The sequence below is a fragment of the Siniperca chuatsi genome, linkage group LG7 (assembly GCF_020085105.1).
Source record: "Siniperca chuatsi isolate FFG_IHB_CAS linkage group LG7, ASM2008510v1, whole genome shotgun sequence".
Classification (NCBI taxonomy): Eukaryota; Metazoa; Chordata; class Actinopteri; order Centrarchiformes; family Sinipercidae; genus Siniperca; species Siniperca chuatsi.
In genome coordinates this window covers 29119147-29143965 of record NC_058048.1, presented here as the reverse complement: position 1 = coordinate 29143965, position 24819 = coordinate 29119147, and the positions used below count along the sequence as shown (strand labels likewise).

General features: G+C 40.5%; 2 protein-coding genes and 4 non-coding genes across 6 annotated transcripts; 1 reads left to right on the top strand and 5 right to left on the bottom strand.

Moving 5' to 3' along the window:
• Positions 1-494: 494 nt before the first annotated feature.
• Positions 495-15518, top strand: ints4 (integrator complex subunit 4). Its single transcript, XM_044202351.1, has 24 exons — positions 495-645; positions 1778-1972; positions 2248-2365; positions 2988-3094; positions 3236-3350; positions 3731-3816; positions 3978-4028; positions 4280-4368; positions 4785-4905; positions 6367-6438; positions 6574-6748; positions 7133-7338; positions 7468-7610; positions 8562-8677; positions 8869-9002; positions 10005-10159; positions 10878-10971; positions 11186-11266; positions 11381-11511; positions 11600-11659; positions 13054-13213; positions 13452-13595; positions 14549-14669; positions 14954-15518. The coding sequence occupies exons 1-24, from the start codon at positions 586-588 to the stop codon at positions 15142-15144; spliced, it is 2925 nt and encodes a 974-aa protein (XP_044058286.1). The 5' UTR covers positions 495-585; the 3' UTR covers positions 15145-15518.
• On the bottom strand, positions 15519-19766 carry aamdc (adipogenesis associated, Mth938 domain containing). The gene is made up of 5 exons (XM_044202381.1): positions 19565-19766; positions 18430-18486; positions 16788-16934; positions 16533-16628; positions 15519-16216 (listed from the first exon to the last, which is right to left on the bottom strand). Exons 3-5 carry the CDS (start codon positions 16917-16919, stop codon positions 16076-16078), a joined length of 369 nt encoding a protein of 122 aa, XP_044058316.1. The 5' UTR covers positions 16920-16934; positions 18430-18486; positions 19565-19766; the 3' UTR covers positions 15519-16075.
• LOC122879707 lies at positions 19348-19538 on the bottom strand. Its single transcript, XR_006378761.1, has one exon. It is a non-coding gene; the product is annotated as a U2 spliceosomal RNA (small nuclear RNA).
• Positions 19767-20841: 1075 nt separating the features above from the next.
• On the bottom strand, positions 20842-21032 carry LOC122879718. The gene has a single exon (XR_006378772.1). It is a non-coding gene; the product is annotated as a U2 spliceosomal RNA (small nuclear RNA).
• A 2133-nt stretch (positions 21033-23165) lies between these two features.
• Positions 23166-23329, bottom strand: LOC122879703. Its single transcript, XR_006378757.1, has one exon. It is a non-coding gene; the product is annotated as a U1 spliceosomal RNA (small nuclear RNA).
• A 1017-nt stretch (positions 23330-24346) lies between these two features.
• Positions 24347-24537, bottom strand: LOC122879706. Its single transcript, XR_006378760.1, has one exon. It is a non-coding gene; the product is annotated as a U2 spliceosomal RNA (small nuclear RNA).
• Positions 24538-24819: the final 282 nt, after the last annotated feature.

The following is a 24819-nucleotide window of genomic DNA, read 5'->3' as shown; positions in this document are numbered from 1 at the left end:
ATTTTTCACTATTTTATGGCATTTTATAGACTAAACGAATAATTGATTAATTGGGTATATAAATGATTATCAGTTTAACATATAATAAAACCAATCGTTAGTTGTAACCCTAATTGTTACAATTTCAATTTAAAACTCTGTAATAATAATAATAATAATTTGAATAAAAATCATGTAAAAAAACAAACAATTGAAACACTTTTTGACTGAATGCATTTACGAAATCCTAAATGTCTGTTTGATTTAGATCCACATTTCTCCAAGTCTTGCAGATGATTTACTCTCTAAACGGAATTTTTGTGTGAACCCATCCTTTAGATCCAGCTATATAGCTAACGCAGGCAGATCACCATACATTTTGAATATAGCTGCCAATATTTAAATATCTGGGTTCATAATCCTGATATGTAACGTTAGTCAAATGTCAATTTAGTAAAAAGTCAAATTAGCGACTACATCAAAACAAGCGTAATTTACAAAACGCGTTTTGCTTTTCTTACCGTAGCTACGGAAAACGTAAAGGGACAATATTATGTTGCTGCCGAAGAGGAACGCTTAACATTAGCTAACTGTCTTTCCCTAAACATGGCAGCACATCTCAAAAGGCGAGTTTATGAGGAGTTTTCCAAAGTTGTAACGTTACAGGTAAGCACATGAAACCCTCTTATCGCTGCTCGCTGTAGACTCATAACCAAAGATGACAGTTGGAAGTTGAGTTTGAGAGCTAACTAGCTTGTTAGCTAATGCTAAATGGCTAACTAACATAACCCAGTAACCGCTAGCCGCTCACAGCCACAACACAACACAACACTAAGTAGGTCACATATGTGATGTTTGTACGAAATAAAAGCTGTTGTTTGATGACAGTTCTAAATCTAAGTTGGGCTGCCGGCTGTCTCACTCCTGTGAGCTAGCAATCTCAACTGAATGCGTTGTCAAATGCTAGCTAGCTAACTTTTAAGTGGAATATAACATAACGTTAGCTCGTAGTTAGTGATAATTAAATCAAATAAATGTATGTGGCTTGTAACGTTAATGCTTGTTAGTTAGTGGTTTCTTGGTACAGTCTGTATTTCCCACTTGTAGCCTTAACGTTACTCTTTTCACTGTCAAAACTGATCTGCTGGTTTACATTAATATTTTGAACACCTGATGTGACCTTTCCAGGTGCTAGTAAATTCGCATCAAGAGTGTAGCATAGTAATACGTAACGTTATAGTATTTATTTTCTAGTTTTTGTCAGCGGAGTATATTACATTAGTGACATTATTATGTTTTGGTGCCATAAGTTTTACGCTGAAGACAGACTTTCTTAGGTTGCGGCTGTTATTCAGGAGTGACTTTGAGAAAGCTGGCTGTTGTGTGAATTGAACCCATGATTGTATCGTTATCATTATTATTATTATTACCCCATGTTTTCTCAGTATAATCATCACCCATCAAACGTAAACATGTGTCACCTCTTGTTCTCCATCTAGTTGATGTTATCATTAAACCTACACTGAGAACAAACGTATAATAAAGCCAAAGGTCTGCTAATTTTACGAGGAACCAGTATGAAGCAGTGCAGCGTCAGACTCATAAGATTCAAAGAATAGAAAATAGTGATTGTTGGTAGATAAAATGTTCACGTGACAGAGAAATGCTGAATAAATAGTGCAGGTTGAAGGTTTTGTCTGAACAGAAAAGGAGAGATTACACACCATGAGGGGAAATTCGTATACCACCTGCTTTTTGTAGAAAAGAAATTTCAGTTTCACCTGTTTTACGTTGACAGATTCCCCATGAAGAAACTCCTGCCAAGAAGCTGCGTTTGTCCAAACCCAGTAAGTCTGCAGCTTTGCACATTGACCTCTGTAAGGCCACCAACTCTACTGATGCCCTGCAGTACCTGCTGCAGTTCGCACGCAAGCCTGTGGAGACGGAGAGCGTGGAAGGTGTGGTCAGGATCCTGTTGGAGCACTACTACAAGGTAAAGAACTATGGCTCGTAACCAGGAACATGTGCGAATGATCTGTTGCTTTAATGAGAGCTTTACAAATATAAAGATAATCTCTTCAAAGCTCTGCTGTGCTCATACATACCTATGGTGCCCCTATTGACATTGTATTTCGCATGAAAGAGATAAAACCATGCTCTGCAGCTGTAAGCACAATTTACAATGTCTTAAAGTTGTGTTCATTTGGTTGAGTCTAAGCTAAGCTGCACATACGAAACACATCTGATGCTGCTGATGTCCTCTCCCAGGAGACAGATAACTCGGTGAGGCTGAAGATTGCCTCTCTGCTGGGTCTGCTGTCCAAAACGCAGGGCTTCAGCCCCGACTGCATCATAGACGACGCCATTAACACACTCAGCAATGAGAGTAAGACACATTTACACACATTTTGGATTTTTTTTCTCATTTATTTACATGCATGCAAATTAGATTCTCTGTCATTCTGTTTAGTGGTTGGTTTTACACTCAACAAGCCATAAGTACACATTATTACTACTACTATTATTTGTTAGTCATTGGGAAAGAGATTTCGTTGAAATATATTGTGATTTGTTTTGTTTCTTTACAGAGTACTGCCTACACAGTGTTTGTTAAGACATATTAATATTTTAAAAAGTGCATCAATGTTGCTAAGCAGCATTATTGTTCCTATGCACTGAGCAGTGTTTTGTGTTTTCACATAACAATGTAATGAGACGTGTTAGGCAGGATTTAGGAAAATTGTATGAAAAGTGTCGAGCTGATATGATCAAATGGTAATCTGTTTTTATTAAAGATGATATTTAAACGTATTTCGAAATATGGGTATTAAAAGGGAATTTAAAAAAATGTAAGTTTTCAGTGACCTCCCTAGGAGAGCAGTGTAAATTGCAACTACAGAGTCATCTCTGGCAAAGCACTAAAACATTTGACCACCCCCTCCAAAAAAAAAACAACTTTTAGTAGTTAACAAAGTGTCTGTGTTTGCACCGTTTCTCTCTGTCTGCAGAGTCTCATCAGGTCCTCGCCCAGCTGCTGGACACTCTACTGGTCATTGGTACACAACTACCTGAGAGTCCTACAGTCAGACAGAGGCTCATAGAGGTGGCCTGCAAGGTGACACACGCACACACAGTTCGTACACAGTACTCATCATTAAGTCTTCTTTACGGACTGTACGGATTCAACAGGACTTTCTGCTCAAAGCAACAAAACTCTTCTTTTTTTTCTCTCTCTTTCTCTCTTTCTTCCTCTCAGCACCTGTCGGATACCTATTTCGGGGTAAGGAACAAGTGTCTGCAGCTCCTCGGATGTCTCGGCATGGTGGACACTCCTCTGACCAAAGACAACGAGGGACTGGGCACATCATTAGGTTGGTGCAATCACTCAGTATATTTAGATGGCTGAGCTGCGACTCTCCTTACTTTAAGATACAATGTGTGCATGCTCTTAAACTGAATCTCATGTCCTCAATACCTTAAAATGTTTGATATATAGAGAGGAATATTTATAAAAACATGTATTCTGTTACACCAGTTTTTTCACTTTTTATGTTTATTTTTGTGGCAGAATTGATTGGAAATATTAGTTTTTATGGAATTTACAGTCAGAACTCAAATTAACTCTCAAATCTTTGAAATCACCTCTTGAAAACTCACATTTAAGGATCATGATTGTGCTTTGAGTTGTTGTGTGATGTGTTATCATGTTTCTGTTGCATTGTGTCATTTTACATGTTGCTCGGTGCTCCAGGGGGAGTGAGGGACGTCCAGAGTATCATCAGCGACTACTTTGGAGACCAGGACCCCAGAGTCCGCACCGCAGCCCTCAAAGCCATGGTAGGACACCGCCAACACCCGCCCTCACCAAAAACCTAACCAGCACCACACTCATTTATTAAGGGACCACACACAATGTCATTACAATCAGGGAGAAAACCCAGTCCGCTCTTATTTCAGTGATGATTCTTTTAATATAATTCCTGCTGTTTGTTTTCCAGCTGCAGCTGCATGAGAGAGGAATGAAGATTCATGAGATCATTTATGACCAGGTAACAGCGCTGTTTATCTTTACTGAAACCTGCCAAAATAATGGAAATCCTGGAGTCAACAGACCTTCCTCACAGTGGACATTTAGACCTGTGTGTTTCAAATCATGTGTCGTAGTTAAGAGTACTGTTATTGATTTTAATCATGCTCTGGTGGTGGCAAGAGCAGACAATGGCTGACAGCTACAGTGGCTGTAAACACGTGTGTGTGTGTGTGTGTGTGTGTGTGTGTGTGTGTGTGTGTGTGTTTGCAGGCCTGCAGGTTGCTGTCAGATGATTATGAGCAGGTCCGCTCTGCAGCGGTGCAGATGGTTTGGGTGCTCAGCCAGCTGTACCCAGAAAGGTGAGAAGACGCTGATCTTCAGAATGCCTTGCTGTCAGAATAGCTGTAGTGTAAGCTCCACTCTCTGGATCAGCCACATCACAAGCTTTACAGCGTTAAGGAGTGGAAAGTTGTCAGCCTCAGCGCCAGACGCTGGGTCCAAACCACTCATGTCTGTAAGAACTGTCTCTGCTGAAGTATTCTTCACTGACTTGACACTGCAGAAACCCAGAAAAGTCAGAAACTCTTGGATTTGTGTGAGATTTATTATATTGATAGCTGATATTTTGATTTGGTTAGCTAGTTACTTAAACGCTGAAGGTTACCAAAAATAAGTTAGTACTTTACATTTTAAATTTACATGTAGCCATTTACTAACTGATTGGCTGCACCATTTTATAGTGGCCTTGCCTGACTTGTAGTTTCTGTCCGATCAGCATTGTGCCCATCCCGTCGTCCAATGAGGAGATCCGACTGGTTGATGACGCATTTGGGAAGATCAGTCACATGGTCAGCGATGGCTCCTGGATGGTCCGGGTGCAGGCCGCCAAAACACTGGTGAGGGAACAGGATCAGACAAACACACACACAGTGTTCACACAGTTATTTTCATCCCTATAAATACTGTTTTTTGGGTCTAGGCCTTATAGACAGGTACAAATTGACACACAAACAATAAAAAATATTATGTTCACGCATTTCCACGTTTCTACCCATTTTATGGCAGTTTGTCACTGGAGTCTCATGTCTGAATATTAATAATAATAATAATAATAATAATAATAATAATAATTATTATTATTATTATTATTATTATAGTTTTGCATTTTTCATTAGTTTTTATTTTTATTTCGTTTTGACTTCTTGTTTTCAATTTCAGTTTAGTTTTAATTAGTTTTTAAAGCGGGTTTGCTAGTTTAGTTTTTATTATTTGAAAATGCTTAGTTTTAGTTCAGTTTTTATTTGTAATATTGGGTATTTCTTTCAAAAGGACGATCAGATTCATGGGATTTTTCCCCTCGAGAAATGTTTCACATATTTTATCACCTTCCAATACTACAAGGCACTTGCTTTTATGTGACAAACTATTCATATCGTATTCAAACTAATCCCAAATGGGAATGCCAGCCGTGGCCTAGATGGATTGGCAACACGTCACCGACCGTGAGGTGTCGACAGCTGGCGTAAAACTGGCACAGCTAAAAAACTGGAAGATAGATTTCTTATCCACCTGAAATACTAGGCTCGTGTAGTATGAAATAAATTGACAAAGACGAAAACTAAGGACATTTTCTCTATAATTTTAGTTTGTTTTAGTAGTTTTGTAAACACACAATACAGTTCGTTTTTTAGTAAAGCCTCCTTTGTTTTAATTAACGATAATAACCTTGGTCTGAATAAGCTCCTGAGTCACTTTAACGTAAAGGTCGCTACAGCAATCTGACTAGGTCGGATGTAGTAACATTTAACATAATAACACTTCCAACAAGTCTGACTTGAATGCCGTCACATTAACATTAAAAACTACAGCCATTTTGGCCATTATAAAATAGGCAGCAGAATTTTCCATCTAATAAATGATGAAATTTATCATGGTATTCACTGTGAGAAGAGGGTTGAGCATCCCTGACACTCACAGTGGTCATTAATTAAGGCTTTAACAGCAAATACATGTTTTAATCCATCACTGATGCAGCATGTGAGAGAACTGACGACACTCTTCTTGCTTCATATCATTAAACCTTTCACCTCACCACTGTTCTCCAACGGTTACACCACTCTCTCTCACACACCAAGTCAAATATCACGGGAGCATTGTGGCTCTTTCCATAACAGCCCTGTTAAAGCCATAACGGACATTTACATAAGGGACACCTACATCTAAAAGACAAAAGGCCATTACTTCAACAGACAGATAAAGCCAGTAATGTTCCGTACTCTGTCTGAAAACGGCTTTTGATTGAGACACAAACACAACGTTCAAAAGTGAAACTTGTTGAATCTTTTCCCGTGTGTCAGGGTTCAATGCTGCAGGTCAGTCCGCACTTTCTGGAGCAAACTTTGGATAAGAAGCTGATGTCAGATCTCAGGGTGAGTGATTTGAAGTTTGTTCACAAGATATCTGCTTTTTTATTGAAAATCTGTGAGCAAAATAAGAAATTCTAATAATGTTAATCTACACACCTCCACTCACTGTCTTTTCCTCCTCCTGTTTTCTGTGTCCAGAGAAAGCGTACAGCCCATGAACGGGCCAAGGAGCTCTTTGTTTCTGGAGAGTTCTCCTCTGGCAGGAAGTGGGCCGACGATGCCCCCAAGGAGAAACTGGACACAACCACTGTCAACCTCATCGCCTCAGGGGCCTGCGGTGCCTTCGTTCATGGCCTGGAGGACGAGATGTTTGGTATGTGAAACATGGTGCAGCATGTCTTTGAATTTGGTCCAGATGTAAACAGAGACCAAAGGCTACAAATGGTGTACCCACACAGCCTCAGGATGTTACTGATGTGGTACTTTGATATACAATAATGATTCTGTTTACAAGTGTTTTTAAGGCTTTTTACCACCTGTATGTAGTCAGAATTTCTTCCAAGTTTTCACGGTGTCAGCAAATATGAATAATTACAAATTAAAATGTGGCATCTAAGTAAGTCTCCCCTCTTTACTTGCCTTTCCCTCTATCTTCTACTCAGGATTAGTTTTATTCATTTTACTGCGCTTTACATATTTAAAGCTCTCTGACGTGCTTTTCCCACTGGTGTTTTCTCTGTCTTTAATATTATTTCAGAGGTCCGTATTGCGGCGGTGGAGGCGTTGTGCCAGCTGGCTCGGTCGTCTCCCAGCTTTGCCGAAAAGTGTCTGGACTTCCTGGTTGACATGTTCAACGACGAGATCGAGGAAGTGAGGCTGCAGTCCATCCATGTGCTGAGAGAAATCTCTACCCATATTACACTCAGAGAGGACCAGCTGGACACTGTGCTGGCTGTGTTGGAGGTATATACACACATACACACTGGTCAAACATCTTTAAAACCTTAAATATGTTTTTGTATTTTCTTGTTTGTTATACAACACTCGTTATTCAAGTCTGCACACATTGATGAAGTCACTGTCGATCTCCAGGACTCGTCTCGTGACATCAGAGAAGCTCTCCACGAATTAATTTGTTACACCAACGTCTCCACTAAAGAGTGTATCCAGCTGGCTCTGCTGGAGCTGCTAAAGAACCTAAACAAGTATCCCACCGACCGCAACTCTGTCTGGAAGTAAGACTCTGTGTGTGTGTGTGTGTGTGTGTGTGTGTGTGTGTGTGTGTGTGTGTGTGTGTGTGTGTGTGTGTGTGTGTGTGTGTGTGTGTGTGTGTGTGTGTGTGTGTGTGTGCGCTCTGCAATTCTTATGAGAAGTGATTCGATTTTTAGACCTTTTGAGTGAAGACATTTTGGCTGTTCCATATTTAGGAGGCAAGTCCAGTATTAGGACCAGGCTTAGAGGCAGTGGTTCCCAAAGTGCTTGCTTTGCCACTTGAGGGTGCCTCAAGGACGGGCCAAGGGTGCTGCAAGTCTTGTTAACTTTCTTATTGTACAATTTAACTAGTGTCACTACAGAAAACAACAAGGCAACATTTACGTTACGTACATATCGTATTAAAGTTTTCAGACATATCAAAAAAGAAGAAACAAGCAATAAACATCAAAGTCAACATGTCAAAAAACCCTGTTAAATATGCACTTAGGCAGCAGCTAACATTGCTGGTTGTCATAGTAACACAACACGTTTTCCGTAACTATCAGAGCAAGTGATGGAAAGATTTAAATTGTTAAATAATGTGAAGTTGCGGCTTATTCTAAGGTAATGAAAACACAACAATTCTTATTTTCAGGTGATTAATGAAAACATACTTATATTTGTATAAGTTACATATGGAATATAACTAATATTATATTCCATATCTGCCAGTAGCTCCATCTAAACATTACACACTGGACCTTTACAATTGTCATGAAAGTATGGTACCATACACAAAGTGACTGTGATGTTCAACCCCGTTAGAGCGACAACAACCGTAAGAAAGGGAACAGTTGAACTCTCTGTCCTCATCAAAGAATTAAACGCATTGGTAAAGAAAAATAGAGCCTTGAATCTGGTGTTATGTTTTGTTCTTATAGAAACTGTACATGATGACTGGTTGTGTTTGTTATTTTCTTCTTTCCCCTCAGGTGTCTGAAGTTCCTGGGTTCCCGTCACCCAACACTGGTGTTGCCGCTGGTTCCCGAATTGCTCAGCACGCACCCATATTTCGACACACCAGAGCCTGACATGGACGATCCGGCCTGTATCCTTCACACACCTGAAAATCTCAAAACACACCTACGTTAATGCAGACAAGCCACGTCAGCCTTATTCTGCAGCCGCTGAACTACAAGTGAAAGTCTCCACATTAGCTGCCCACTTCATTTCACAAATCAGCCCACAGGGACACAGAGCTGTTTGTTTTTCTTTCTTGACTCTGGTTGTTAATCTCAGACATCGCGGTGCTGGTTTTGGTGTTCAACGCCGCCAAGTCGTGTCCCACCATGCCGGCGCTGTTCTCCGACCACACCTTCAGACACTATGCCTACCTGAGGGACAGTCTGTCACACCTCGTACCGCCACTAAGAGTGAGAACTGAAACGCTGTAGTATTCAGAATAAGGTCAATAGTCATATTACTGCAGTCCATGTCAACAATACAGAAGGTTCCAATGCCATGGGCTAAACTTTGACCTTTGATCCAGTTTCCAACTAGGGCTACAATTAAGTTATTTTCATTATTAATCTGCTGATTATTTTCTTGATTAACTGATTATTGGTTTGTTCTGTAAAATCAGAAAATAGTGAAGAATACCAATCACAGTTTTCTAAAGTACAAGGTGGCGCCTCCAAATTGCCTGTTTTGTCAGACCCAAATATTCAGTTTACTATCACATAAGACAAAAGTGAAAATTCTCACAAATTTATAAGCTTATAAAATGACAATTAGTCGATTATCAAAGTAGTTCCTCATTAATATTCTGTTGATCGATCGTTTCGGCTCTTTTTCAAATCATCAATTTGATTAGAGTCTTGTCAGCTTACCTAGGATGGACCCTTTTAGGGCTTTTTAAAACAAGAAAATTGAGACTAGTAACAACCACTTCTTGTCTGCAGTCTGAATGATGCTGTACACAAGTTGTAGCTATCTCTAGGCTGGGATTTGATCAGTCGGAAACATTCAGTGCTGCAAACTCCACCCCAGTAGTTCTTGGCTCATTAGAAAGTCCTACTTAAGGAGCAGAGAATGTTTGGGGCCAAAACTGGAACCAGGTTCCTGTTGTCAAAATGCAGGCTGAATTCCTAAAAAAGGTCTCTGGGTACACAAATACACAGCTTAACGCCAACATCAGTGTTGTCACCTATCACCAAAACCATCAGCGGGGAAAAAGAAGCCAGAAACCAGGAGACACCGTGTCACATCCACAGCTAGTAACAGGCCAAATCACAGTTCCTGCTGTGGAAAAGGGCCATTGACACTTAAGTTCGGATATATTTTGTATTATCAGACTAATGGTCAGACACACGTCCCTTTACACAACATTTACAAGACAGTCAATGGTACACTCACTGTCTCCCCCCCTCTTTTAGTTGCCAGGCAACGGTCTGGACTTGGTGGATTCGCGTTGTGGTTCGGGTTCTGTGGAATCAGCTCAGCTCTTCCTTCAGCAGAGTCTGAACAGGGTCAGCACCATCCAGAACCTGGAAGCACCTGGAGCCCAGGACCTGCTGGACTTCACCATACGGTACACACACACACACACACACACACACACACACAATGTGACATAGGCAAACACAGAAGCACACAGGAACCAACTTTAATTCATACATACTTTTTTCCTGAATAGTACTTGTCGTTTTGTAACATTTTTTTTTAATTTAGCAGCTTTTAGCAAGTTTTATTTTGTCCATCCAAAACATTACATTAAGTAACACATGAAGTGCTATATTTAGTGGTATGTCCCCTTTTTGTTTAAATTGTATTTTTGAAATCATATACTCTAAAAACTACTCGTTTTTGACTGTGGCCATTGTGGTGTTCTCCTCCACCAGCCCTTAGACCAGAGTCTGAGGATAGAGGGTGTCGAATGCTCTATAGACTGACTTTCAGAGGTCTTGTTTATTAGTGTTAATGTTTTTGTATTATTGACATACTGGTTAAACATTTGAACATACTGTGTGCAAAAACACACACTGAATGTGATTAATATTTGAATTGCAGTAAAGTAATTGTCCAGTCCACAGTCAAGTATCACCGAATGGATGTTATTTGTTGCTAACCTCAAGCAATAAAGTCATCCAGCGCTCTGACAAAGTTTGGAGGTTGTTTTATGATCTGAAACCCGCGTTTATCTGGTAAAATGGTGAACGTAACTGGTGAATTTTGGAATGCATCAGCATCTCTTCGGTCGATGGATGAGAAGGAGTATGTTAATGTCTTTTTCCTCCTGTGTCTGTCAGAGACCTGCAGCGGCTGGGGGAGCTGCAGACAGAGCTTGCTGGAGCTGCGGATTTCTGTGCTACATACCTGCGCTGCCAGCTGCTGCTCATGAAGGTAGGGACTGTAATTTTGTTATTTGTTTATAATATTTGTTTGGGAAGCCTTATGTTACTTGTTTCAGTATGTGAAGGCTGGTGCTACTTTCAAGACAAAAAGGCTCAAAATAGCTATTTTGGGGGTAAAGATAACACTGACACGAGTAGAAGGAAACATAATGGTGGTTTCAAAGTAAGGACCTTGATGTCTTACCTTTGCCTTGTTTCCTCAGGCTCTGCAGGAGAAGCTGTGGAACATGGCAGTCCCTCTCTGCCTTAAACAAAACGTCACGGCCACAGCGGCAGCTCAACAGGTCAGCACACACACACACACACACACACACACACACACGTGTTGGTATTACCACACCTGTGAGATCATTTAGGGGGACTTTTGTCTGTTTAAATGTGTGTGGTTGTATTTGCAGATCTTAGAGGAAACTTACAAGCTGGAGTTTCTGTACAGCGGTTTGGACAGCAGACAGGTGGCCACTATACATCATGTTCGCCTCCAGGCCAAAGCTTTGCAGCTCATCCTGACTGCTCGCACCAGGCAAGGGTCAGTACACACACACACGCACACATTTAAGTCTTCAGGTGGACTCTATTTGTGTGCAGATGTTTCTAAGTTTGTTATTTCTCTTCAGGTTGGATCCTCTCATCAGCAGCTGTGAGAAGTTTTTGCAGGACATTGAGTCTTTTCAGCGGTAAGATCTCTATCTATCTTTCAAACTCTTAACTGTTAGGACATTTGAGCTTTAATTTGTGAGTCAGAACAGCCCCGTCTTTAACATATAATCATAATCATAGCATGTCTTATCTGGTCAATCCTGGCAAGGCAATAGCAATAACAAGGCACTTCAAAGTGCTTTACATAAGACAAAAAAAGGCATTAAAACAAGATATAAAAGTAACACAAGGCAATGTAAAAAGGATTTATAGAGTCAAATAAAACAGAAGATAAAAACAGCTAAAATTAAATAAAACATGAGAATACAAGTTACGACTCAGTATTCTCAAATGTAATTTAATTTACAGCAGTGGCGAACAGAAAAGTTTTTTGTCCAATAGCTCTATTGGCAGAAATGGAATATAATATTTCTAAGTATGTTTTCATTAGTGTATAATCAACTGAAAATAAGAATCATTGTGTTTTCATTACATCAGAATAAGCCCTTTGTATCTACAGAGGGAGCGGGTCCCCTTCCATGGAGGTCGCCATGTTTCCACAGTAGCCCAGAACGGACAAACCAAACACTGGCTCTAGATAGGGCCGTTTGTGTTTTTCGCAAGTTTCGTGGCCACCGTTGTTTCTCCTACGCGCTTGGAAGGAGAGGGCAAGGCGAGCGGTATTCAAATGGTTGCAAACTGCAATTTCACCACTAGATGCCACTAAATCCTACACACTGGACCTTTTAAAGCCTTGATTTTAAAAGAACTGAGATTTGGAACAGAGCAGAGATTTATGGGAGCTTGTTCTAGATATGTGAATTAAATAAATGCTGCTTCTCAATGTGTAGTTTTGACCCTGAGGACATTGGCACATTATGGAGCTCTGTGAGTACTCTAGATACAGAGGGTGGCACAACTGAAGCAGACCGGCCATTTGAGAGTTCCCTAAAAAAATCTGAAACTTCAGCTTCTACAATTTAATCCATCCCTCTCGTTTCTTCAATGTCTGTCGTTTTACCTGCCTTTTGTCTCTAATAAATTGTATTTCCTACTCCTCAATCATCTCTTACCCCTTAACTATCTCTGGGAATTTTTCTAAATGTTTGACATGAATGGGTGCTAACGAGCTACAGGAATGGTAGACATTCACTGTGACTTAAGATGGGTGTCGAGGAGGGCAGAGTCCTACTGAAGAGGCAAACTAAAATGAAACTGGTTGAATTTGCTGCTGCCTGAGGAAGTGCTGTATATTCTTGAACATCCCTCTTGCCTGAAAACATATATGCTTCTCCACTACCCCTTTGTGGTAGAATTTCCCGACTCCTTACTGGGTTTTCTGGGTCCATTTAGACTTGCCAGGCTAACTGTCACCGTCTCTGAATGCTCTCCTCTCAGTATTTCTTCATTCCATGTTCTCTGCAACCCTCAGGCTGTTTCTGACAGAGATGCCCCACCTCCAGGACAGTTTTGTGGATAAGCTTTTGGAGCTGATGCCTCGGCTGTCGTCCTGTAAACCAGTGGAGCTGGTGAAGATCCTCCAGACGACCCTGAGACAGAGCGGTCTGCTGCAGCTCAGACTGCCTGAACAGGTATATAGAACGTCAATTAAGGAAGCAGTGTGGCCACTGAACCAAAAATGGACTTAAAGTACTGTGTTTCACACTCTCAAGCAGTGTGTATTTGCAAATACACCATGGCATGAGTATGAATTCTCAGACCTTGAGAGTTGTTCACATGATGAAGGAAATCTACACAGATATAAACATGTTTTCCTAATCAACAGAATACTTTTTTTGTTTTCATTAACATTTCCCTGCTGGTTCACAGATCCATCGGGCGACAGCCACCATCATAGAGCCGACAGGGGAGTCCGACAACCCGCTGAGGTTCACGTCTGGCCTGGTGGTGGCGCTAGACATCGATGCGACACTAGAGCATGTCCACGACCCCCAGAACACAGTCAAAGTACAGGTCAGTTTGGCGTTTCAGAAACATTTCTGCTGATTTTGTTGCAACAGTGATTTTCACGTACAGCTTGGGTTTAACAAGTTGGTATTCATGCCAGAAAAAGAAGCACCAACTGAGCTCGACAGGTTCAGATCAGGTCATGTACAGTTTGGAACAAGGTTCAAATGAATAAACACTGTGGGGGGAATTGAAATAAAACATACTAGTTCTAAATAAAAAACACATTTATTATGTACTATTATATTGACAGTATAAAACAAGCTTCCTCCCATAATCTTCACTTGTGTTTACTTTAATTGCTGAAATACATACACACACAACCTTCAAAACTGTTTGTACCTTTTTGATTGGTTTTTTCCCTACAATCATGTGCTCCAAGACTTTAAAACCAGCGGTTCCTCAGCTTGACAATGCTGCTCCTTCCCTGCAAAGAGGTCTCTGCCTCAGGAGTACATAGCCTGCAGAACTTAACATCTGCTAATAACCTCTATTAGGTCAGCTTGCATCAGGATCAGCTTACTTACAAAGCCTGCAAGTGAATGAGAGTAAGTGAGGCAGTGCAAGTTATGATTCAGTTACAAGTGTTGAGTTATTTGTACTTTACATCCAAATGCCAAAATTTCAGGTATTCTGATGTTAAAATGTGGGTGCTTACTAAAGCTATGGCAACATTTTTGCTTTACCTGTACAGATTCTGACAAGATTGTTATGGTTAACTGTTACTTTTAGAGATAGAGATACTGTGGTTGGACAGTTCAGTGATGCTTTGGCCCCAGTGAAAATAACAGTGTTGAATTCTGGATTTAAGGACTGAGGATGAGACTGTCCTCTACTTATAAAGTTACAGATTCTAATCCTTGCAACAGGCACATTAACAACCACATGGCGTTTCATTGTTGTCCTTAAGCTACAACCCTGAACTGCTTGTTCATTATCCACACCTTCTGTCTCTGCAGGTTCTGTATCCAGACGGTCAGAGTCACGTGATCCATCCTAAACCTGGAGACTTCAGAAAGCCTGGACCTGACAGACACAGACTCATCACACAGGTCTACCTCTCACACACCGCGTGGACAGGTCAGCATAATACACACACATCTGATGTTTCTGTTTTAGTGACATATTTAAATGTAGTATTAGCAGCCAATGCTACTTCTAACTGGCCCCTAGCTAAAAAGAAAACAATATCAAATTGACTTTTAATCATAGCTATTGAATTATTTCAAAATATAGTTTTTGTATCGGACTGTGTATCTAGATATGTATCAAATCTGAGAGGGAGACCCTTTACACACCCTAAACTTTTAAAGTTTCCCTTCACCATCTGTGTATTCAGTTTGACATTGTTTCCACTCTCTCAGAGCCGTCTCAGATTGAGGTGCGCCTCCTGCTGGCCTACAGCTCCTCCTCCACCTCCTTCGCTTCCCCTTCCAAGCTCGGATGGAGCGACAGCATCGACAGCCTCCCGCCACCAGAGGCCGCGATAGAGGGAACCATTCCGTTCAGCAAGCCCGTCAAAGTCTACATCATGCCCAAACCTACGCGACGCTAACAAAAGAATGGCAGACCAGGCTTGAACTCTTTTCAGCTTTCACATGCGAGAGGATGCTAGCTCATCATCAGCCATCTTAAGTTCGTTAGTGTTAGCTGCGTCAGTGCATATTTACGTACGATAATTGTCCTTCTAAATTCAAAACTGTACAGAAAATGTGAAACCATTTTGTTTGTGTTCCATTATGTTTTCTCTTCAAAATACATACATTTTTCAAATTTGGGCAAGCAAATGGCATGCATAAAAATAATTTATGGTTAAGTCGTAGGAAGCACAGGAGTTTGTTTATTTTCACTCACGGTGTGTGTCATTTGTACAGGGAATATTTTTGTACTCTACAATTGTTTCATATAAAGACAAACCCATGCGATGGAGATGATTCATTTTCTAATTTTATTTTGTGTAGCAAACAAACAGAGATACATTTTCATCTATACATTTATCTGGGTCTTTTTTTTTTTTGAAAAGTGGTCATTGTACTTTTACATTCCCCAAAATTGGCCTTTGAAGTCAAATGTAGTTGTATTGCATCTTCAATTTGATATAAAAGTAACTTGACAATGACAAACTGAATTCCTTTCTGTTCAGACAACACTTAAAGTAGACCGATTTGATCTGTGTAAAGGGAGCTAGAGTCAAATATACCAAGGCATTCTGATGCGCTTATACACATTTCTATTAACCCTCTAGAGTTGACAGTGCTCTTCTACACAGCTAGCAACACTTGGGCTGAAATAAAGGGCTTGCCCTCTTCAAATTGAACATTAAAATGTTTCAATCTTACCATAAATCAGTGGTCTGTAGGTGTGCTGAAAAAAGCTGAGAGCTAGCCAGCTATGGCAAAACAGAGACTGGGCAATGGTGCACTACAGGCTGCCCCCCATCTTGTGGAGGTCATCTCAGTTGGTGCAGTAAGGCAAGGGTGATATCATCAACAGGTGGAGTGGAAGACCCCACCCACCTTGGCGCCCTGGCCGGCCAGTTTGTTGTATTCAGCAACAGCCTTCTCCGTCTGCAAGACTCTGACGTCGACACCTTTCTGCTTCACAAAGTCCAGAGTGGTGGAGGGAACCTGAGCGAAGAGATGACGGCAAAAACAGACTTACTCTCCACAGAAGCCATCTGTAATACAACACCTGAGTATGAATTACATCTATCATATCCAAGTCACAGCTCACAGGCCCAAACTGCTGCCTTGACTGATGTGATACATCATTTTAAATCAAATGTCTACTACTATATACCTTCTAAGTCTAATGTGATATTGCAATACGCCTTACCAGTAGGAATTCTCAGTACATACTTCAAATTGAGGTTGGATTCATAAACTGATTGGTTATTTTTTATAAACTCTGAATAAATTGGGACTTTTTGTAGGTCTGTTTTACCTGCAGAGCTTCACTCATGCCTCTGCCGATGACCAGCAAGTCTATTCCCTTCTTCAGCACCTCCTCCAGATCAGCAGGCTGTACTCCCGGGTAATGCTGGGGTGGGAAAAGCAAAATAATGTGTGAGCACTGTCATCACTGTTAAGAGGGAAAACGCTATGCTAGGTCCTGTTGTTTATGAAGCATGTTTGTGTGTTCATATTGTGTTGCCATCAATATGTATTTAGTGAGTATTATGATTCTGGTTCCACTCACATCAGTCCCAGTCTCTCTCCAGTCCCAGGCTCGGCTGCCTCCAGGCCAGACCTTACAGTCCTTGTAGCTGGAGGAGCATCCCTTCACCTTCATGTGGCCCCAGGAGAGAGAAGCGATCTCTGGAGAGGACATGTTATGTGAGGCTACCTGCCATAAGACAAGGTTGAGACAGAGAGGTAGATGATGACTCTGTGCAGAGTATGTACACCTCATTAAGTGATGTTACAGGGTTCCAACAAAGCTTGAAAATACTCTCATTCACACAGCAGCTAACATGCAAGGCGCTGGAGCAATATGGGGTTCAGTGTCTTGCCCACTTCAACATGTGGGGATCGAACCACCACCCATGGGATTAGTGGACGACCTGCTCCACCTCCTGAGCCACAGCCCACATCCGGTCAGACTGTACCATGTCTATTGTGTAATAAATGCCCAGTAAACTGTAGAACTAAAAAAATGTAAAAAGAAAAAGCTAATATGCAAGCAAACACACACATCATCAACTAGGTTCATCGATCTGAAAATGCATCAAAACTAAAAATAAGCTTTGGCTATAACTGAACAACTTTATTTAAAATTAGTGCTTTCAATATTGCGTCGGCCTGACTAAGTCGCCAAAGTCACTCTAGGACCACCATCCCAAAATCGCACAGTATACAGGGGCCTTAAAGTCATCGTGTTTTACCAAATAAACTGAAGGCCATTTAAATATCGGATTTTTGAAACTCAAAACGTAGTTGCATCCGAAGTTAAGCCTCAGCACTCTCCATCGTTGTAAAACATGTTGACTTGATACCTAAATCAGCGTCAGAAGAACCATGACTGTGTGGCAAAAACATCACAATATCAACATCTCGGTTCAGGTGTTACATTATTTTGGAATAATGTATAAAAAAACTAAAATAAATACCCTTAAATTTGTGTTTACCTGACAGCGTGTTCTTGTTTGATGTTCTCGTTAACGTGATTGTTTGGCCACTACACAAGCACATTATGGGAGATGCTGGATTCATTATTGTCAAGTAGCTTTGTGTGATTCCTGTTTTTATTTCAGATTATAGAATTATATATAAACCTCTGTCATACTGTGTAAAATTTTGAAAATGTTTTGATATTTTGCAGGATAATGACAGGAGCACAATCCATAAGAATTTGAAACATTTCCACTGTTCTCTTCTTCACCTTAAAAATCAAGGCAAGAATAAACAATATTAAATATGTACAAATGCTCCCACAATGCCAGCTCTGACCATAATTATACAAGAGTCAGGTATTAGCACTGCTACTTTAATATGCTGTTCATTATACCTTAGGAGAGAAATAAGGGTTAAAAAAAAAAAAAAGAAACTCCACATATTTCCTGATTACGTGTTGAAGCAGCAGAGGTGTGTAACTCGCAGACAAATCAGCTGAGATGAACATTAGCGTTCGTGCTGCTATTCATAGGAGCTGACTGGGAGCTATTTCTGTACTGGCCCGTGCTACCCACCAAACCAATAAAAAGCTGTATGTCAAAATCTGTTTGCATTAAATAATCTCAACAGGTTAAAAACAATTAGAAAGGGAGCTGCAATGCTGCTGTCAGTAGTTCATTAAGCTGTAACAGGAAATCATGAAGCAAAGGCCAGTACTGCTTGCTTACCCTTTCTCGATGTCAACAGACTGGAAACACCCCCCCCCCCTGACATTAGTCTTCCTCCTGTAATTAAAAGGGACAACACCATTCAGTTTCGCTCAGATACAAACACAGATGTCATCCGACATTCAGCACTTCTGCGGTGATGTGTGGTTTAAAACCAGAGCAGATTCACGGTGAACATGTGACCAGATAAATGATAGTTACCAGCTCTTCAGTCTCATCACCATAAAAATCAGGAATCATCAGCAAGACGTTAAATGACCCTTTTGGTCTTTAGTTTGTTTTGGATTTAGAAACTATCAGTGGCATGTACACCGCTGATCAACACAACAGAGTGTCGATTTATAAAATCACCTGCATTCCTGTCTTATGAACCAACTAACCAACTTTTTCCTATATGGCTGGTGGGGAAATCTAACCCCACCCTTATTTACTTTAATATAAATGATTGCCAAATTCTACTGCATGCCTGAACTCATTTATTCTATGCCTGTAACCTCTAAAGCTCCCCAGTTGTTTACCGTCCACCAAAAACCAGAACAATACCCGACATAAAGAGTCACTTTGTTCAGCAACAACATCAAAACTCTGCTTACAGCTCAATGCATCACAAGTAATATTCTTTACATAAAATAATGCTCTCGTTCTATATAATGAGTCAGTTTTACTTCTAATACTTTCGGCACATTTTGCTCTGGACCTTTTACTCAAATACAATTTTAAATGCAAAACTTTAACTTGTGATGGGGTTTGTTGTTGATATGTTGCTGCATTAACTTCAATAAACGAAGCTATGAACGCTGCCTTGAACAGACACTTCTACAGCCTGTTACAGTGTTGTAACAAACCCGATCAAAACTATTAATCCCAACCAACTAAAATATTTAATTATTTAAATTAATTTCCCATTGAACATAGAGAGAGGGGTGCACCGGTCCTGGAGATACTGCAATACCAGGTCGATGCGTGGAGTGGACGGAGCAAGCCCCTATTCCATCTCCCTGCTCCAAAAATCAATTTAATATATGGTCCCCGGGTAGGGGACGTATCAGATATTAAACTGATAAGAACAGATACTACACTTGATCTTAGCCAAAAGGCCGAGAAGCGATACTGCAAATACGTCGGAGGCAACGACCTGCTTCCCCGCACCGGGTCCCTCACTGACGGGTCTGAAGGCCGGCGTGACGCTTTAACTACAGGCGGGGAAATAAGAGTAAAGCACGACGGACGACAGTCGAGGAAACTGTCGCAGTCGCTACATGGATGTTATTTTAAAGAAATACACGCATCAACAAACGTGGCTCCTCGGCGCTTCCTGGTCACGTGGTGCCTTATAATCCAATAGGAATTGAGAGCAGGAGACGCACACTTGCAACACCGTTACAATACACACAGCTGTGTGTGTATTTTGCATTGATGTTAATGCTAACACTTGACTGATGATGCACTTTTTATGACAAAGCGTCTGTTTTCAAAAACAAAAGCAGCTCCGACAGTCTCTAGTGGACATAAGACCTAACTGCAGTTAGCACCAGTTTACATACAAAAACACAAATACTGCAGCAGCAAATGCTCCTTCAAAAGCTTAAATATATATATATATATATATATATATATATGCTTTAATGTGCAAACTGGAGATTACAAAGTCATGTCAATATCAGATCAGTGTCTTATTTTCTGACTGACTGCTGTACAGTTTAGGACGCTTAGGAAGTACACGTGATGAGTACTGTAAGTACACTTTTGAGGTACTTTACTTGAGTATTTTCCATTTCATGCTACTTTATACTAATACTTCACTACATTAAAGAGGGAAATGTGCTGCACTTCATCTGACAGCCAGTTACAGGAATAGTTCCCAGATTAAAATTTGACATACAAACCTTATAAAATGGTACATTATAGGTTAAAGTGCCCAGCAGTATGAGTTGGTTTACATATCAAAATGCTGCTTGTTTCACATAAGATCTGGACTCTAATATCCTCCAAACTGTTGTTCGGATGTGTCTGAAGAGTAACTGCAATTTCTATGTAATTCACACAAATAATTACTACTGTTTAACCTGTAGTTAATAACAGGCGGCAGCTTGCAGCCATAATGAGCTTCAGCCTATGAATACATAATACTCTCATTCTATATAATGAGTCCGTTTTACTTCTAATACTTTCGGCACATTTTGCTCTGGACCTTTTACTCAAATACAATTTTAAATACAAAACTTTAACTTGTGACGGGGTTTGTTGTTGATATGTTGCTGCATTAACTTCAATAAACGAAGCTATGAACGCTGCCTTGAACAGACACTTCTACAGCCTGTTACAATGTTGTAATAAACCCAATCAAAACTATTAATCCCAACCACCTGTGAGACTTTATTATTAAAATTAATTTTCCATTGAACATAGAGAGGGGGGTGCACCGGTCCTGGAGGTTCTGCAATACCAGGTCGATGCGTGGAGTGGACGGAGCAAGCCCTATTCCATCTCCCCTGCTCCAAAAATCAATTTAATATATGGTCCCCGGGTAGGGGACGTATCAGATATTAAACTGATAAGAACAGATACTACACTTGATCTTAGCCAAAAGGCCGAGAAGCGATACTGCAAATACGTCGGAGGCAACGACCTGGTTCCCCGCACCGGGTCCCTCACTGACGGGTCTGAGTTTGCGTTTCAGTAACAACTCCGCTCCGTGAGACAGAAACAAAGTGCACTACACACGGCAGACGAGTCAAAGAGCAGAAGTGGAAGCAAAATGTGTCATTTCAACAAAAGTAAGGTCGTCGCATATTCAAATACGCAACGCTTCCTGGTCACGTGACACGAGCTGGTCCAATAGGAATTTAAAACGTTATAACCGTGTTATTTACTGTCAGAAAGAGAGCCGGGACTTGTATTTTAAACAAAATTACTGTCATGTGGATTATAAATGCGAAAAGAAACTTTAAAATCGTGTAAAAAGTCCTCTGTGAAGGAAGAAAATATGTTTGATCTGTTAACTCTCCGACGAACAACAAACGGAGCTCCAGCGCACTCTGGCGGCGAACAGAGCGAACTGCACTCTGCGGTCGACTGCATATCCTCCACGTGCTCCTCATGCGAGTTAAACTGCAGACCTGCTGCAAAGTTACAGTTCGTGCAGCTACAACGACTTATAAAATATACCCTTGTGATTTCAAAACAGGGAGTTAGTTACTAAAGGGCACAGAACATCTACCAAATTGTAAGACTTTACATGTTGTGAAGTGCAACAGTCCAGTACTAATGCTTAAAATATGCTCTAAGCATCATACAACCTCAGTAGCATTCTGTATTATTATTACTTTTAATAAAATACCATATCACAGAATGACTGCATTTTATACTGTATATGTTATCTTACTAGAATACATTTCTCATAGTAAGTACAGGAGATGCAAATACATTATTTATCTTTAATTAACAGGTCTCTTTCAATGAAAGTGGAATAAAAGTGAAGTGATTGTAAATAGGGATACGGCACTAATAAATGGCAATTCTCAAAGAATTTAAATGTTTTTCTTGGACTACCTTTTTCATCAAAACACATCCTTCGTAACGTTTTATTGGCAAAATATACAGTATATTATAAATGTTTAGACCTGCAAGAAAAAGCATTTGCATATTTTCCTTTAAGTTTACAAATTAATTCCAGGACGTGTGTAGCGATATGTCAAATATAATGCACGCTCTTTAGACTACACACACACGTGTATACTGTACGTATCCACCTACTTCGTGTATTTAAAGTAATTTAGATTGTAAGTATTACATTAATGTTGACAAGTCTCTGTTCAAAGTGTGCTATACTTCTTTGGGGGAGTCAGTTTTAACATTAGCTATCATCTCTTGGTTTGGTAATCTCAGTGTGCAAAACAAACTTGTTGGGGAGAATTGTGAACGTGCGCCGCAAAGTTACTGGCGTAAATTTAAACGATCTTTGCCACGTGTATCAAGTCAGCGCCACACAGAAAGCTCAGGTCATCTTATCCGTACCTCCATCTCATCCAGCACCACTTATATATATAGTGAGTTTAACTTGCCTCCGTCAAGGCGGATACAAACAAACAGATACACCAGGTCTTTTGTTGCTTCAGCTAAAAGCTGATTTGGCCTGTGGCCAGCTGTGGATGTGATATGGTGCCCCCTTTTCTTTCTCTTATTTATTCATTCATTATTTTTCCACTGCTCTCTCTGATGGTTCTGGCGACAAGTGACAATGACAGCACTGACTTTGGCGCTGACCTGCGTGACTTGTGCATATTTATGTGTAGGTATGTATATTGTACTTATATGGATAGTGTATGGATTTGTTTTATTAATTGTTGTACTTATTATTGACTGCCGTCTGCACGCCAAATTGCCCCACGGGGACATTACAGCTTTCCTCTACTCATTCAATATTGATTGCAGCACTCTTGTTGACAAATACAGAAACAGTTTGACTTGTATATAGACATTGAATGTTGTTGTTCATTGTTGCTTTTTATATATCTACACACACACACACATCTATTTGATTCACCTACTTGTACGCACATTATAGTTGAATGTTGATTTTTACTGAGCTGTCTTTTGTTTTTAGCTGCACGTCCTTTCCTATCTTTCTTAAGAGAGTAAGAATATGCCTGTTTATACATTGGGGGTGTGCATGTTGTTGATCAGCTGCGCAGATTCAAGAGAGTTGATAATTACTTTACTATTGAACATGTTATCAGGGGAGAGCGCGAACGCAGTCCCCCACTACCAGAAATTATGCAGTCGAGATTCCCACATTTGGGGAATTCGCAGAGGTCAGCTCAGCCGGAGTGCAATGGTTAAGCCTCGCCCTGGGTGAACCACCTTCTTGATCATGGTATCTCCCCTGCCAGGTAAGTATGAGTTGTACACATCGGAGGCGAGCCACTCTTTCACGGACAGACCGAGCTCACCGACGGTGCTGACAAATTAATAAACCCAGAGGCTATTGGGGGGCGAATCTACAGGAATTTAACACACAAGAAACGGTTCTGTACTGAGGCTGAAAAACATTATTTTACACTAATTTACTTGATAAATAATAGCTATATTTCCCATCATGCAATGCTGTCTTCCCATATTACAAGCTAACTTAAAATCAACAGTTTTATCTATTTTACCTCCAACAAATGAGTAACAGCCCAGCGGCAAGTTCAAGCGAGCCAAAGCTAAAATCATACTGCAATCACAAGTTGTTTGATCCACTTTTGAAATTCAGAAGAATAAAAAAAAATAATAATAAAAAAAATTTAAAAAAACACACAAACCACACTCCCCCCCCTCACATTACAACCACTTCCTGTTTCTTTGTTTACTGCTGGTGGGCGACCGACATTCCTGCTACTGCCACCTGCTGCTCTGGAGAGTGAACACCGCTGGCCGTTTTGCAAAGCAGGATTTTTAACATGCTGTACAGTAAAACACACTGCAGTTCAACAACAGTAATCTATATATACTGTATGTGTCTCTGTATACGGCTAACTGCAAGGACAAATAATCATACAACTGAAATAAACTGCACACATACACAGTGTTTCTCGGGCTGTGAAACAACACTAGAGAGCAAAAGATGCCTAAAAGATTCAATCCAATCAATCAGAGTGAGGACTTCAGAATAAATGCATGTTTTCATATTTTTCATTAAATGTGGAAAGGGCAGTGAACACAGCACGTTTCTCTTTGCAATCTGCTTGTCTCACTCAGCAATTACTTCATTAAACAGTTGCATGCATGTAACATTAAACCACTTTGCAGCCTCTTGCTGTCAATTCAGGGACAATAAAAACGACATTAATGTACAAATTAAGTGTGCAGTTAATAGTCTCAGGGAAGAGAAAACAGCAGTGTTTCCACCTTTTCTTATCATTGAACATAGAGAGAGGGGTGCACCGGTCCTGGAGGTACTGCAATACCAGGTCGATGCGTGGAGTGGACGGAGCAAGCCCCTATTCCATCTCCCTGCTCCAAAAATCAATTTAATATATGGTCCCCGGGTAGGGGACGTATCAGATATTAAACTGATAAGAACAGATACTACACTTGATCTTAGCCAAAAGGCCGAGAAGCGATACTGCAAACAGGTCGGAGGCAACGACCTGGTTCCCCGCACCGGGTCCCTCACTGACGGGTCTGAGTTTGCGTTTCAGTAACAACTCCGCTCCGTGAGACAGAAACAAAGTGCACTACACACGGCAGACGAGTCAAAGAGCAGAAGTGGAAGCAAAATGTGCCATTTTAACAAAAGTAAGGTCGTCGCATATTCAAATACGCAACGCTTCCTGGTCACGTGACACGAGCTGGTCCAATAGGAATTTAAAACGTTATAACCGTGTTATTTACTGTCAGAAAGAG